The sequence below is a fragment of the Xyrauchen texanus genome, chromosome 25 (assembly GCF_025860055.1).
Source record: "Xyrauchen texanus isolate HMW12.3.18 chromosome 25, RBS_HiC_50CHRs, whole genome shotgun sequence".
Classification (NCBI taxonomy): Eukaryota; Metazoa; Chordata; class Actinopteri; order Cypriniformes; family Catostomidae; genus Xyrauchen; species Xyrauchen texanus.
This window is the reverse complement of record NC_068300.1, coordinates 20,740,558-20,757,926: the sequence shown is the minus strand read 5'-3', so window position 1 is coordinate 20,757,926 and position 17,369 is coordinate 20,740,558. Positions and strand designations below refer to the sequence as shown.

Sequence of the window (17,369 nt, the reverse complement as noted above, 5' to 3'; positions counted from 1 at the left end):
GCCACGAGTCAACTCAGAGATTCTTTTCGGAGCTGCTCAAGACCTCGAATCTCAGAGGGTGTTTCTCAATTATAAGATCACAGAGAACGGATTTGTGTTATTATGAAGACCAGTCTTGCCAAACTACCTTGGAAGAATGAACTCGAAAGGACAGGAGGATGTAGAACGCATCTATTGGGAGTTTGAGATGTGCTGCGATCTTTCTGTTACACAATCAACCGTCACAGCACATTTGAATCCAGTGAGAGAGACTACTGGCATTATTACACCAGTGACAGCAATAATATCATCACACCAGTGAAGTTTTGCAGGACTAATGACACTTTACAAAAATATATAGTCTGTAAACACTCATTTTCTCCATGTTTATTACTGGATTAAAATTATGGCCAAAAAAAACAACAAATGTTGACAGAGTATAACTACTCTCACGAGCAGTCAGACTTTCACAAACTTACAGCGGGAAACCCTTGAGGAAAAAACAAAATGATTCATTTCTGTGGCAGGGCGGAGAGCGGGGGCGGGACCGGGTCTTGATCATAGACCCATATGATCACGACCCGGCCCCGCCCCGCCCTCCGCCGTGCCAAAATATCCTTCATCTGCCATCGTAGTACCGAGATCTTGCCCACAACTCCCCATCCGATGCATCCTCGGTTTCAAGGTCACATACAGGTAATTGTAATACTGCCTTCTCTGTACTTACGTTCTTGAGGACTGGATTCGAACTTTGGCAGTGGATGATGACGTAGAACGAGTCCACGAGAACGTAAGAACACTAAGAACACACATTGAGAAACAGTCAGGAATGATTTGCTTCCAGAGGTGGAAAGTAATGAATTACAACTACTCTCATTACAGAATTACCCAGAACTTGGGTACAATTTTCAAATTTTTCTACTTTTTTAAAGTATAAAAATAATAGTACTTTTACGTAAGTTAATTAAAAATGAAATATTCAACTTCGCTACCATTATTTTTAACCACAATTACAAAGTACAAAAAAATACATAATATTTCAGAATTATTGGGGAAAAGAAAGTCATAAGTGCTAAATCTGTTTATAAACTAAGATGCACTGTGCATGGCATGAAGGAAGTCCGCAGGGCACAGCAACATGAGCACAGCAGCTTGTATAAAACTGCCACCAGTGTCCTCTCTTCTCTAGCTTCTTCAAGACTTTCTGCCTGTCACTATACAAGAACTGTAATACTGTAATTTTCTGCATTTTTAATTTTATTCTGGAAAGGGGCTGTTCATTCAGGTGCGAGGGAACTGTATGAACATGTTTAACCACTGATCAAACTTCATTTGTTTTTAAGGTAGGCAATGTTTAACTGTGTCAAACATTAACACAATGTAGTTTGACATATGTGGGGATATCTTGTTTACTTGCTAATTTATCTCTAAAACAAACTTTTAAAAACCTTAGAAATATACAATGCCAATAGTGTCGGAAATTAACACAGATTCGGGCAAAAATGCCACCTAAATTTTAAATATGGAGGTAAACAATGCCCATGCAATGTTTTATTCATAATATTTGATAAAGTTACAATTACATACATTGCGATCTTCTATTGATTTTTCGCTGAACATATTTTTTTTTCCCCCACCGTCCGGTTCCTCACACCATCACACTTGCGACAGGCTTTCCACTTCTATAATTCAGTATTGTACTCCTGCATTAAATTCCATAACCGTTTGCCCATCTTGTTCAAAATAAACAGTCCTAGCAGGGTCACAGTGCTGCACTGTTCTTCTCTGCCCTGCGCTTCTGTTCATCTATCTGAAAAGCCTCACCTGCTCTAGAGGCCAAAAGTGTGCAAGGGATGGATGTTATATAAAGAAGGTACGAGAAATCACAAAACATAATGTAACAAAATGCTACATTTTACTTAATAATAATATCACAAAATGTTAAATAACTACAATGTTAATTAAGACTTCATTATTACAACAGTAATACAATAATACATATACAGAACAACCACTTTTAGTGTTTGAATCAACTATATCTCTCACTAAACACGGTGTGAAATTTTTATTTTTGCCTGATTTTATTCAGTTGGCATGTAGGAGTTTTTAACAGTTTGCTTAATAATCTCATTCCATACCTGGATAACTGCTGCAATATCATAGAGGATACATTTCCTACTCTATGATATTGCATTATGTTCGTTTTGCACAGTATGTTAAATTAATAGCCAATATACTTTGACATACATGAATGAGAATAATCTTGAAATAGGAATGTTTCAGTCACTATGCACATTATGTAGTTTAGAGATGATTTAGAGACATTTAGAATGTTACAAATGGCTAATTCTATTTAAAAAAATGTTGTATTTTTAAAATGTTCTGTTTGTCCAAGAATCCTCTTGCAGCAAAGCAGGTCTTTGGTATTTTTGACCGGTATTATGGGGGGTGCCCAAGTTGGGGCTTGAGCCCAAGTCACTAGCATGCAAGGGTTGCAGTCTTATCCCCTGAGCTACTGAAGACAATTTGATTATTGGACCCAAATCCAGCCACAGGCTGACTTACTGAGGCTGACTTACTTCAAGAGAAGACTGAAAAGACTGGGTTTAAATACAGATGACAAAACTAGGCACAGGTGAACTAGGTCATTAATCAAACAGAGTGGAGAGAGTTCAAAAGGTTCATTGCTCCCCCAGTGGCCAACCAGGGAATTGTCAGGAGTCTCACATCATCTCTCTAAAACAATAGACTTTTGGTGACTTTTTGCTTATTTTAAAAACCAAAATTTGACTTGCAAGTGTAAAGCAACTTGTAAGAAATCGATACCTCAGCAAATGTTGGAAAAACCAATTGCATTTTGATTTTCATATGGTAGCGCAACCGTTTTCAATTTTTCTAATAATAAGACATTTTCCTTGAGTATTATATATACCAGCATATACCAGAATATCTTTTCCTGGTTTTTTAATATGCAGACGCTTTGCTGGACATTTTAGTCAGAGGCTCAGCTTTGCTGTTCAAGAGATGCAGGTGAGGGAGAAGAGCAGGCGCGCTGGTCAAGCTTCGTCAGCGCAGCTTTTGAACAGCGCTGGCGAACATTCATCTAGCGAATCTCTACACTCTCCCTAACAAAACGGACAAACTATATCTATTCACTCGTACAAACAAGGACTTTTCAACCTCTGCTGCCTTGTGCTTCACAGAAGCCTGGCTGAGTGAAGCCATACTAGACAGCACGTTATATCTGCTAGGCTTTCAGCTGTTCAGAGCGGATCGCATCACAGATTTAACGGGGAAAACGAGAGGCGGTGGAACATGACTTTGCATCAATGAAACTTGGTTTACAGATGTCAACACGTTAAAGAGGATGGGCTGTCCTGATTTGGAAGCACTCTTTATTAACTGTAAGCCTTTCTACTAGCCGCAGGAGTCATCTTCATTTATTCTGGTGTTTATATCGAGCCAAATGCGTGTGTGAGCGCAGCTTGCAAGAGCTGGCTGATCAGATCACAGACACGGAACAACAAACCCCAGACTCAGTTATTATCATTCATGGGGATTTTAACAAAGCAAACTTCACACGTGAACAGCTACAAACAGCACATTACATGCCCCACCAGAGAGAAATATACTGGATCATTGCTACAGAACAATAAAGGATGCATATCGCTCTCTCCCTAGAGCAGATTTGGGACTCACTGATCACTGTCTGGTTCATCTTCTTCCAACCTACAGACAGAAACTAAAATCTGCTAAGCCTATAGTAAGGACTGTAAAGAAATGGGTCAATGAAGCAGAGCTGGAACTACAAGCCTGCTTTGACTGCACTTATTGGAGTGTTTTGAGGCTGCAGACACCAATCTGGATGAGCTCACAAATACTGTTACATCATATATCAGTTTCTGTGAGGATATGTGCATTCCTACTAGGACTTATTTAACGTTTAACAATGACAAACCATGGTTTACAGCAGAACTTGGTCAGGCCAAAGAGGATGCTTACAGAGGTGGGGATAAAGTCATGTACAATCAGGCCAGGAACACACTGAATAAGGAAATCAGAGTGGAAGAAAACAAAAGAAATTACTCTGAGAAGCTGAAAAACGTCATGGTTACTGTTGTAACCTCTGTTCCCCGAGGGAAGGAACGAGACGTTGTGTCGAATAAAGTGACACAAGGGGTCTTCCTGGGATGCCAAACGTACCTCTGAACCTGAAAAAAGGCCAAAGTCAAAATGGCAGACAGAATTTGCATGCCCCGCCATAGACATACGTGTATAAAGGGAAGCGAGTGTCAGTCAGGATTTTGCACTGAGGAGCCGAAAATAAGGTATGGCCATTTACAGTGGTAGGTCTAGTGCTGTGGCAGGAGAGACACCACGTCTCGTTCCTTCCCTCGGGGAACGGAGGTTACAACAGTAACCATGACGTTCCCCTTCTGTCACTCACTCGACGTTCTGTCGAATGAAGTGACACAAGGGGTCCCATCTAAAAATGCCATGCACTGACCGTGTTACGTGTACTGTCGAGACAGGTGCAAGCAGGTTACTGCATGCTAGAGGCAACTGTGGTGCCGTGAGAACGGCGCGCACCGGCTGGTACCCAAGGTGTGAGGAAATCGCTCTTTATTGAGAATGTGGGTGCTGCAGCCCGAAGGCGGTGCGGCAAATGAAACAAGGATTCTCCACCCGACCCTCCACCGGGGGAAGGAGTGGTCTTGGTACCAGCTCCGGAGCGAACGTCTGACTGCCTGAGAGGCGCACTGACCCGAGGAACTGAACCAGACGAGTCATCAGCATCAGATGCCACTGCGACGCTCTCCAATGCCGCGGCGATGTCGTCATCCAATTCCGGGGGCTCAAGGGAGAATGCCGGCTGGCCGCGAGGCTAGCCGCACTCATCCCGAGCTCGGACGGAAGCAAGCAAGCGTGCCGGGGGCGGGTGGTTCATGGGGATTTACCCGGTGAAACAGAGCTCGTCGTCATCCCCAAATCGGCATCATCACCAGCCGGGTCGTCCCCAATCCCGTGGGACGAAGGAACAATGCGGGGGGCAGCTGAAGTGGCATTATCCCGTGAGAAAGAAAGCCGCGACCGCAAAGTATTCTCGCACTGAGAACATAACCAATCCATGAAACGTTGCCTGTGTGGGATCGCAGCCCAGGCACGTGAGGCAGTTTTTATGACCGTCAGAAGTGGAGAGAAATCCACCGCATCCAGGAACTACACAGAGGCAGAAAGACATCATTAAAAAGACGCGTCCTGAAAAGGACGTTCAACGCCTGCTGTGTATTGCTCTTTTATGAGTGGGAACTCAAACTCTTTTAGAAGAAATAAACTCTTTTTAGGAGGAGAAACACTCTTTCAGGCAATGAAAGTGCTGTCAAAGTGCCCATGGGCGTGGACTGCACAGCATGGAGAGAGATAAAACGCTTGCTGGAAACGCGCCGTAGATCCAACAGCAGTACTTGTTGCCAACAGAGGTGAGTGAAACAGTTGTTTCACAACCGTTCGGCTCCGAAAAACAATTCTGACTGACACTCCCTGCCCCGCTTCCCTTTATACCCGTATGTCCGGGGCGGGGCATGCAAATTCTGTCTGCCAACTTGAGATTGGCCTTTTCTCAGGTTCAGAGGTACGTCTGGCATCCCAGGAAGACCCCTTGTGTCACTTCATTCGACACAACGTCGAGTGAGTGACAGAAGGGGAACAAGTTTTCAGCTAACGACCCTGCATCAGTATGGAGTTGCATGAAATAATTTACGGATTACAGGACTCCTGCCTCCAACCCTGTGGTGGACCAACAACTGGCTGGTGACCTGAATGTGTTCTACTGTAGATTTGAAAGGCCCAATCTCACAACAAACACCCGCTCTGACCTTAACTTCACACAAACTTCCACACCTCCTGCAACCCCCCTCCTCCCCCTCCTTCTAATCAACCTACACTTAAGATCTGTGATGAAGAGGTGTCCCATGTCTTCCGAAAACAAAATATAATGAAAGCACAGGGCCCAGATGATGTTTCACTCATGTGTCTTAGATCCTGTGATAACCAGCTGGCCCCCATCTTCACACTGATTTTCAATAGATCACCTGAGCAGTGTGAAGTCCCATGTTGCTTCAAAGAAACCAAAAATCACAGGACTTAATGACTACAGGCCTGTCGCCCTGACATCTGTGGTCATGAAATATTTTGAGAGACTGGTGTTGGCCCACCTCAAGGACATTACTGGACACTTTTTGGATCCCCTTCAATTTGCTTATCGAGCAAACAGGTCTGTGGAGGATGCAGTCAACATTGGATTGCATCATATCCTGCAACATCTGGACAGACCAGGGACATATACAGGGATCCTTTTTGTGGAATTCAGTTCGGCTTTCAACACCATCATCCCAGCTATTCTCCAGACTAAAATACACCAGCTCTCTGTTCCCTTGTCTATCTTTCAGTGGATTACCAGCTTTCTGACAGACAGGCAGCAGCTTGTGAGACAGGGGAAATTCACTTCCAGCACCTGTACAATCAGCTCTGGTGCCCTCCAGGGACGTGTGCTCTCCCCACTACCCTTCTCCTTCTACACCAATGACTGCATCAGCATGGACCCCTCAGTCAAGCTCCTGAAGTTTGCAGATGACACCACTGTCATCGGCCTCATCTGAGATGACGATGAGTCTGCCATCTGCCATAGGTTAAACAGCTGGCTGTCTGGTGCAGTAAAAACAACACTGAGCTGAACACGATCAAAACGATGGAGATGATTGTATACTTTAGCAGGAACAACCCAACACTGGCCTCGCTCACCATTATAAAGAGCTCTGACTGAGTTCTACTCAGCAGTCAATCTGTCCACTGCACATCAAAAACTGTCTGGTTTGGTTCAGCTACGAAATCAGATATCAGAAGACTACAAAGGACAATTCGGACTGCTGAGAGGATTATTGGTTGCCCCTTGCCCTCCCTTCAAGAACTGTATACTTCCAGAGTGAGGAAAAAAGCAGGGAAAATCACTCTGGACCCCACTCACCCTGCCCACTACCTTTTTGAACTGTTGCCTTCTGGCTGGTGCTTCAGAGCTCTGAGCACCAGAACCGTCAGGCACACGAACAGTTTTTCCCTCAGGCTATCCACCTCATGAACAGTTAAATTGCCCCATTGAGCAATAATAATGTGCAATTCACAGTCTAATCTTTTTATATTTATCCAACACATCCAACTTCTCTGCCATTACATTCCCTTACACTGTATATAACAGATTTTTATTTATATAAATGTGTATGTGTATAAATACACACATTTTATATATATATATATATATATATATATATATATATATATATATATATATATATATATATATATATATATATATATATATATATATATAGTCTTATTGTGTATTCTATATATACTTTATTTTCTATTAATTACCTTTTGTTGTTACGTATGTTTTGTTGCTGTTTTGTATTGTTGTGCACAGGAAGCTCCTGTCACCAAGATAAATTATTTGTATGTGTAAGCATACTTGGCTATAAAGCTCATTCTGATTCTGTAAGGTATAGGTGACACAGCATAATGTTTGTCATCATGGGTAAAGAATAAATTGAATAAATAAATAAAATCGTAATAATAATTAGCAATTAATGATTTTTGCAGTATTTTTGATCAATTTAATGCATCCTTGGTGAAAGGAAGCATCAATTTCTTTCAAGAACAAAAATGTCTTTGTGTTCTAAAAATGGAAGTGTATATACTATATAAAACAAATGAAGCAAACAATAAAGAACAAAAAACAAATAAATGATTGCAAACAAATGAAGAAATTGCTCCAGGAAACATAATAAAATAGCATATCAAACAGTTTACCTGCTGCGGAGGCTGCCATTTTCATTCCTTTTATAAGAATCCGAAATGTTATAATAAATAAATATTTTATAAATTGAATCACATGTCATCACAGTATGTGAAAAGGGTCCATAGAGCATAGAGTTTGTGTGTGTGTGTGTGTGTGTGTGTGTGTGTGTGTGTGTGTGTGTGTGTGTGTGTGTGTGTGTGTGTGTGTGTGTGTGTGTGCAAACCTACTACTTCACTCACTAACATTTTGGAATTCAGTTATTATTCATTAATATTATAACCCAACAATTATTTATTGTTGTCCAGTTTGTCATTATAATATGATAAAGTATTAGTATTACTTTTAGGATTTGTTGTATATATTAGTAATATATTCCTGTCTTATTTACTTTACTTTCACCTGGAGTTTATGTTGAGGCTGTATTTTATGTAAGCAACATATGTAACATAACAATAAACAAACAAGACACAGCGGCCCCTCAGCACAATAGAGCAGAAGGGAAATAAATCTCCATTCAACAAGTGATGAATGTTGCTTGTTGCAGAACAATCTGGAATAATGTTAAACATTGTAACAGTTCCCTCTCTGCAACCTGAACTTGTTCAGAACGTTAAATCTTTGGACACCTGCACTAAAAAAAACACCCAATCAGGTCACCACCGACTGAAACAGAACACAGGTGTCTCAGCAAGCATTTTTGAAGCCTGAAGCTCTTATTAACTTGACACTAAAAATGTGCCAGTCCTCCGTGAGACACTGAAGAAACAGCAAGACGCGGTGCAGCATGTTTGGACGTTCATCCAGTGCGTTTACACAGTGGAAAACCTGAGCAGACGCAGGAAAAAATACATTTGGTGTGAACAGTCATCCGTTTGAGCATATCTGTGAGTTAGAGCGCGTGTGCGAAACAAGATCGGATGGCCATATATATATAAACTCACCTGTCCCAACCCCAGCGGATTCTAATGTGAATCGCTGACAACAGCTATTTGCAGAACATCATGACACCCCTCAAGCATTTTTTTTGTTTCTCTGCATTTGTCACAATGGGGATGCATAAAATATTAAAATATTAATATATATATATTATATATATATATATATATATATATATATATATATATATATATATATATATATAATAATTTAACTCTAGAAACAGTACTAGCATAAATTCTTCATTAATTATTTGCAGTCTATTTAAAACTTGTACAAAAATCATGTCCACTTACATAAGATGACGACTCCAGTCATATCAGTAGCATAATAAAAACTGTTTTAGATGGAGCTGGGCTGTCTCATAGGGTCCGCCATATTGAAATCACATGACTATTTGAATATTCCTCATTTAATCTCAGTACTATTAGCAGACACTTTTCACTTTTCCTTTCACATCCATCACACTAATTGTCAGATAAGTCCACGAAGACCTCCATATCAGCCAGTGGTATTCATAAAAAAAAAAGTACTAAGTGCACTTTTATTGTAACTTAATTTTATTTATATTAGTTTCAAAGGAAATACATTATACTCTTATACCGTTCTCAACTATTATATTAATCTTGAAGTACAACATTGGAGGGTATATTTATCTACCAATGTGGCAGTGAGGCATGACGAAGTATAAATTGTAAAGATTTAACTTGGAATTAAATGCTGATGTTAGGGTCCTGTTTATTTGATTTGTTCACACATGGTTTCCTGCATTTGCACTCGTCGCTTGATGTTCCCATCAACTGCAGCATGTGTTTCGATTGAACAGATTGCTTTTCACACCCCTCTCTCTTGTCAGAGCAGACTCTTCAAGCCTGGGTCCCAACAACCACGCTCCACCACTATAGCAACAATTACCCTTGTGTCAGAAAGACACATAATAATCATGTAAATTAGCCGCTGCTGTTGGACTTGAAACTGTTTGCCTCTGTTAACACCAAAATGAAAAAAAGGTAATAATCTTCCCAGTCCACAGTGGCTGCTGGCTAGCTGTTTCTTTTGGTAAAGTGTGTTTTTATAAAAATAAAAAAAATAGAAATAAAAAATGTGTCCACACTGAAACACTGTTTTTGACCACAAAAACTTAGCTTTTAGAAAATGCTCTCCTAAGTGGATAATTTTAAATAGCCATCTTTGGATTGTAGTGGGCAGGGGAAATGACAGTATCTGAAAATGATAACGTATTTTAGTCTATTCAACCCAAAACAACAAAGATGGGGGCCCATGTTAGCGGCATTGCTGGGCCTGACATTCATTAGCATTGTTATAAATAAATGTTACTATGTACAGCCTTCACATTGCATTCCATCAAAGGCGAAAGGAAGTTTACTAGGAATTGCGAGTTTTCATACATTTTAGTGTGGATGAGAAACTTTTGAAATGCTTGAAAACAGCCATGTGGACGGGGAGTGTTTTGTTTTCAAATGTATCTGGATTAATGTGGATGTAGCCTTAGTCGTGATTCGAATATTAGGAGTTTGATATTGATTTTACACAACAGTTCTATAAACTGTAGCTTAACATTGAGTAATTAATATCTTACGCCTGTTGCACACAACACGCTGAAGCAGTGTGTGAGCAGCACTGAAGCAGTAAGTCAGGTAAACTTTAGTAGCAAACAATGCTTGTGTTTTCCGGCAGCGTTTCTTCTGCAAAAACTTTATAAAATGGTTATAAGGAGTGAGCTACTGATAAGTATTACAAACTTATTACAGAAATCTTATTTACATAATGTTGGTGTAATCTAATATAGTCTTGTAGAATTCTTTCATGTAGTGTCAGCCAAGACAATAATGGGGCTTTTCCACGGCACGGTACATCTTGACTCAACTTGACTGCTTGCTTTTTGGGGGGTTTCCACTGTGGATAGTACCGGATACCTGATTTTATTTAGTAGACCCTCGGTCGAGGTTCCAAGTGGGCCAAGCCGATACTAAATGTGACATCAAAATCCTGCAGATCACTGATTGGTCAGAGAGAATCGGCACTACCAGCGTCACTGGATTTCTGACACGCGACATCAGCCCGCTAGTTTTAAAGTTAGCAAGAGCGATAACGGTATCATTTGTTCACGTGCCTTTCAAATTGTGAAAAAAGAAATGGCTGTGCTCAAAACCACGCCGTAGTCAATAAACGAGGTGCAGACTGTTTCAGGAAGTGTATCAGCTGTTGGCCTACCAACAGTGTAGGGAAAAGTAAAACAAAATTAAAAATTTTAAATAATTACAGAACCTTCAATGAAAAGTGGAAGTGGTTCGACCAAATGGACGCCATCTAAACCGGGCGCGATGGGAGGGAGAGTACCCTGGACTGGCGTTGATCCACGATGGAGGATGGTTTGTTCTGTTATGTTAACACTATACTCGCTTGAAAGCTTCACTTTATTTAGTTCTAAAACAACCAGGCCAATTTAACTGTTACTATGTGTATAATCACCATGCAACAACTGTTTTATGAAGCACAATGAGCTAGTAGCTAACAGCTAGCAGTTGTGTTATTGTTTTGGTCAGTATTGTTTGTGTCATGTTTAAGAGGATGTCACGGCAGTAGAGGCGGCGTAACTATGACGATCAGCCTATAATCCCACCCATGTTGAGGCAGCAGTATACAGCAGTGGAAAAGCAAGCTCAGAAAAGTAAAGCGAGTAGAGGCGAGTCGAACTGTAACGTGCAGTGGAAAAGTGCCATAAGCTCTGCTCATTTCAAACATCATTTAGTGGAAGGGGGAGGATGATGAGCCTTTGAATGTTGCTTTGCCCAACAGAGGATGGTTTGATCACTCGGTTTGGCTTGATCATTCTTAATAAAGCTTAATAATATAGTCAGAAAAAATAAGTCATCATGAACAACACCTGAATAGTAGTATCTTTTTGTTCAAACATCAGCCCAAACTTATAAGTGTTGATTTTTTTTCCTTTCAATAAGGACGCAATCCCAAAATATACGTGTTAATTTACCCTTTGCACCAACATCCAAGGTCACTGCATCTGATGTGTTGTCCTGTGTTAATTAATCCATCTAAAATGTAAGTTGAGGGTCATCGAGCATTTAGTTTCTCCACAATTAATCTAGTGTCATCCTTCGTCAATACAAGACGGAGGTAAATTCTGAATTTAGCAACCATGCACGCTGTTGATTGCATTTGTTTACCTGTTAGCATTCGTCTGTGTATATGGGTATTGCTTTTAAGTCTGTTGACCTACCGTCTATTTAATAGTATATAATAGGCAGTTTTATTTTGTTTAAGTATACTGTACTGAAGATTTAAATGATAAAACTATACTTCTGCTTAAACTACTGTTTTTGTCATTTTACCTTTTTCTCTACTGTACATTCTCTAATTCATACAAAACTAGCTAGGCTACAAACATATGCTTAATTTGTGCAATTTCTAGGGCACTTCGGCAAGGAGGCGACACTTACGGGCTGTTTCTCAACAAAAGTAAGAAAGATAATTTTTTCACAAAGGGCCCTTTCACAAGACTTTTATTGAAGGGCACATTCAAACTATAATGTCATGCTCCCTTCAGAGTGCCCACATCAAGAGCTATGTCCTTCATAGTGAATAGGGCATAGGGAGGATCACTTTCGATTGCAATTCGCCCAGAATTTTTCATGTCAACTCATATTTATAATGGCCATCAACAGTGCACTGTCACTTTAATACAGCGTGAGCAGCACAGCAAAAATAGACTCAAGGCCAAAACGATCGCAGCAGTGCTGCTTCAGTCACACTTCTTCCTTGCTCCTCGCACAATAAAGAAGCTTGTTTAGCAATACTTAATCTGTATAAGGAAACCTGCAATGCCAAACTTTCTCCATACTTTCAAGGAATTGCAAAATGCCTCACTGTGACTAATAAATAATAATTTGCTACTAATGTCCTCTGTAGGGAGTCCAGCTTAATAAACCCAAGATGTTAAAGTGAAAATGAGATATAATCTAATTACAGTTTATTTTCAAATCTGACACCTCACATGATATTTGGCATCCATCATTCAAATGGGTTTACTTGTGGACAAGGACAACAGTGTGGCTGTTTCTCTGTCCTCAGTTTAAAGAGGACTCCATGCTCGGGAGTTGAATGTTGTTTTGTCTCCACTGTGTGTGTCTCATCTTCAGGCATCTGTTGACTGTTAATGGGATTGTGCAGAGCTTTCCATCCATCATCCAGAGTGCCTCTGTGTCCTGCCATCTCTGAACAGCAGCTGTGCTCTAACATACAGACACATGAAAGCTTTCACACTGGAAAAGTTTCAAACTAACCTAGAGTTGTGTAGTACTATAACTGCTGCTGTGCCTTCACAACAGATGGGCTTAGATTTAAAAAATGTAATTAAAATGGGAGTTTTGTTGTTTTGTAGTCTACTTATGTCTTGTAGATTTAAAGCCATCGAGATGCTAGTGCTACTTACACTTTTTTTTCCTCCAGAGAAAAACTTAATAACTAATGTTGCATTACACAGATTTTTGTCCAATTAAGCCTTTCAATGTGTACTGCCCATACTTCCTGTTTCAATAGGAAATAAGTTAACACAGGACAGAAAACTGTGCTAATAAAGCAGTTTGATGCTTTAAGAGCATTATTGAAATGCATTATTATTATTTTTTTTTATTCCATTCAGAATAGTTAAATATTTCCATCCAGAGTTTGCCAAAAATCTGCTATCACAGAAGCAGCACATGCCGAAAACCATTTGTTCTGCCACAGTCAATATCATGACACCTGACATTTGAAGACCCCAGAAATTGGTTTGTTTACAGAATTACAATGATTTGTCTGGCAGCAAGAACACTGGAACTAACACAGAAACATGCTTAACAAATATATTACAAAAAACACAGTTTTGGCTTTGAGGCAAGATTGTCACCTTCCACCAAATCACATAATTATTTCACAGATTTTTCAACTAAATTGCTCCAGAGGAAAGACCAAAGAAAGCAAGCTATTTGACATTTCCCTCTGGTAATGTGAGGGAAATCTAATGCTCTGGTTTAAAGTTGCCCAGCAATAAGAGAAGATCCTCTGTATGGCCTTTATCTGGCACTAGTGATTCATAGTGATGGTCTGATGACATGCCATGGCATTTAGTGCCCCCGCGGCTTAGCCATGGATGTCAATGGTGCGCAGGAGTGCCTTTGATTTGCCCAGTGAGGTTAATACAAAGTGACAGGATTTTTGTCTACATTCACGTGGCACAATCCTTTCCAAGCAGGAGTCTGTCAATACAATGACATCCCAGAATATAAAGAAAAATTGGCCAGAAATATCATTAGTCTGGTTGCAATTAACTGGTTGAACAGAACATTATAAGAGACCTTACTGTTGACAAACTGACTGACCTCCCCCAAAATATATTAAATCAAGAGTGCCTAACCTCAGGGGCAATGTGAAAAGATGGATGATGGATGAAAAATCTATTACATTTTATTCAGTTCAATTACTACTTACAGTAAGACTTCACTTAAAATTGTTGTGTTTATGGTCTTTGTACTTTAAAAAAAGAAATGATTTGACTGAAATGCTCATAACTGGCAGTTTTGCTGTAAAGCTTTTCAAAAACCCATGCAAATGTCAAAAATGAAAATGTGATTATTCTTTATCTCTGTCCTTGTAAAATGAATGTTCTCCAGCTCAAGGCATGCCTGCACAAATAAATAGCTTCAGATAAGAATGCCATGAATTATTAAATATTTTGCAATCTTTGTCTGATAATTACTGCGATGGATTGGCGACCTGTCCAGGGTGTCCCCCGCCTTTCGCCTAATGTTAGCTGGGATAGGCTCCAGCCCCCCGCGACCCTGTACACAGGATAAGCGGTTGACGATGGATGGATGGATGTCTGATAATTACATAATATAATTTTCTGTTAAATATATGAGTATAATTTTTCTGTGACAATGCATAAGGATGGACGAGATCCATAGCTAATCCATGCACAAAAATATTTTTATCTCTTGGGACACTCATCAGTTATTCCTAATTTTAAAGACTAATGGAGAATAATTTTTGGCTGGCAGTGGTGAACATAAAAAAAACAATTATTCTCTTCACAGCCCACACAAGAATGCAAGTCAAACAGTGAGTGATGCTATCTTGAGAACAGGTAATTGTAACTTGATGCTGCTCTGCGCTGACCAAAACACAGTTATTTTAGTTGTTTCTGAGTCCAAAGCAAATAGCCTTTGTTAATTAAATGATATTCTCATTCAGAAGAACGTCACAACATCTACAAAAAACACATGCTGCTCTAAAAGTACCAGAACTTTAAAGATAAATGAAGAATCTTCATTACCCGGCTCTCTGTGGTTGAACTCTTGATTGGAGATGAGAAAGAAGAACTCCTCACAGGTGTTCTGGTCCAGCCGTGGGGTGTCCTCTGTACAGAGGTCAACTATGAGGGATACTGCCTTCTGACAGTACATGTCATGCCCCTTTCCAGCTGTAGTCATGCTCCCTGACGCATCCTCAGTGCGACTGCCTCCTCCAACGGGATCCAAGCACACCCCCTCTCAGAGTGCCTCTTAAGCATCCATATGAATGCAAGTTTTTTCTTGTGTTGATTGTTTTTGTTCTATTGCCATCTCTGAAGTATGTGCGCGAGAGTGTGTGAGCATGTCTGGGTGGGTACTATGTGTGTGTGCGTGCGTGCGTGCGTGCATGCATGCGTGTGTGTGTGCGCTTGCACAATACAAGACGTGTTTATATGTAACAGAAGTAGACAGGTTATGTTTGTGTGTGTAGGCATAATTGCACGAATGTATTTGCATCTGTGCCTAATGATTCACTAACACCCCCAGGTATTCCAGAGATGGCATTTTTGCATCACATCTAATCTGAAGATCCCCAAATGAAATGCAACAAATTATTCCAGGGGCACAAAAGGGAGGCTGTGAGCATTTGCCTCCATCAAACACTCTTACTCCCCGTGCCCACACCCATCCCTGTCCCCTGTAATGAAAAGCCTCTAATGATGACCATTGGGTTTATTTTTGACAGGCTGGCACGTCCCTTTGTGAGTGTGCCTGTCTTCTAAGATCAGAGCTATGTGTGGATTTGCAGAAAAACAGGGAATAATGAATAAGTTTTAATGACTTAACACTAAAGGGTAGCTTTCCACAACATTCATCTCTCTAGTTTCTTCTTCTTATGACTGTAATTATATTTGGCTGTTTTTTTTTTATTTTTTACTTTACATAACTCTATGTAACTGAACTGCCAAGACATATCAGCGTTATGGAACACTTTCAATTTTTAATGACAAACTGATGACAAAATACCTTCAACTTTCATTTCATGAATATTATCTCACTAAAAATGAGCTCAGTGGGAAATAAGGAATAATTGCTCGCTAACTGACATCTTTAATTACTGCTAATCCTTTGCCAGACTTCCCAGATAATGCAGAGTTCCCCTCTTTAATAGGTTTAATAGTCTGTTTGTTTTATGGCTTACAAAGCTGTGTGCTTAGACTTATGCACTGTTCTTTATTTGTCTGCTGAAGTGTCAAATGCCACCTGTTTCTCTGTATTGAAAGGGTTATTCCATTATAGAGATATATTATTAGATAAATCCCTCAAACATACAGTGGTTACAGAATGTTGTAGGGCAAAACATTCATTTTATTACCTTGGGCTTTGCAGTGATAGCACAGTATCATGAAAATGATGTTTTTACAACAAAGCCGGGGTATCAGTAAGAAATAATACTCTGGCCTCATTGTATCATATGTGATAATGATCTTTAATGATTTGATGATTGATAATTCAGATAAAACAGTTGTAATGTTATCAGGCACGTGCCGTGGGCTTTGAGACTGGGAAAGCATCAAAGATATTTAATACACATTATTAAACGCTGTGCCCAAAACACACTACACAGATGATTCTAATGTCGCGGAAATACATTTTTGCCTTAGAACCCACCAGTCAATGGAAACAATTATGTCACAGTGGCAAACTAAAACTTTTTTTAAACTCAGGACAATAATATTGCTCAAATATATCACACAAATAAAATATTGTCATATATTTAGCAGAGCATGTTAATAATGTCCATTAAATCATACAATGAACTATATTGCCAGAAGAGCTTGTTCTGGCATACCACAAAATAAAAAGAAGAAAAGATTGCTAATTTCACTACGTCACTCTTCCCACAGTTCATATACACTGGAATGGACAGCAGCAATTAACTAATATGACCACCAAAAACAACAATCTTAATCTGAATGTACAAGGCAAATGTAACATAAACACGGCAGTCATCCCTAAATATATATATTTTTTAAAACAGACACTGCACCCTAATACTAGAACTATAAAACAGACAGAGGATAACACAAGAAGGACATGATTGCTAGATCACCACTTCATAGCCTCAGACTAATCAGAAACAATGAGCTAGTATAAATAACACATATTTTTAATAAACATATTAATTTACCTTTACTGGAACACAAAATCCATGCGCCTCTCCTTACAAATTAATATCTCTGTCACTTTGTTGTAAAAGTCGCCCGCTTGTTAAAGTTTCGATAGCCTCT

At 39.7% G+C, this 17,369-nt stretch overlaps 1 protein-coding gene across 2 annotated transcripts in view; it reads right to left on the bottom strand.

Moving 5' to 3' along the window:
* Positions 1-15,276, bottom strand: part of LOC127618653 (synaptotagmin-6-like) — an 88,812-nt gene extending 73,536 nt beyond the window's left edge. For both annotated transcript variants that reach the window (XM_052091225.1, XM_052091224.1), the window contains exon 1: positions 15,120-15,276. In XM_052091225.1, the coding sequence (XP_051947185.1) occupies positions 15,120-15,276 (157 nt within the window). The remainder of the gene's footprint in view (positions 1-15,119) is intronic.
* Between the last annotated feature and the right edge of the window lie 2,093 nt (positions 15,277-17,369).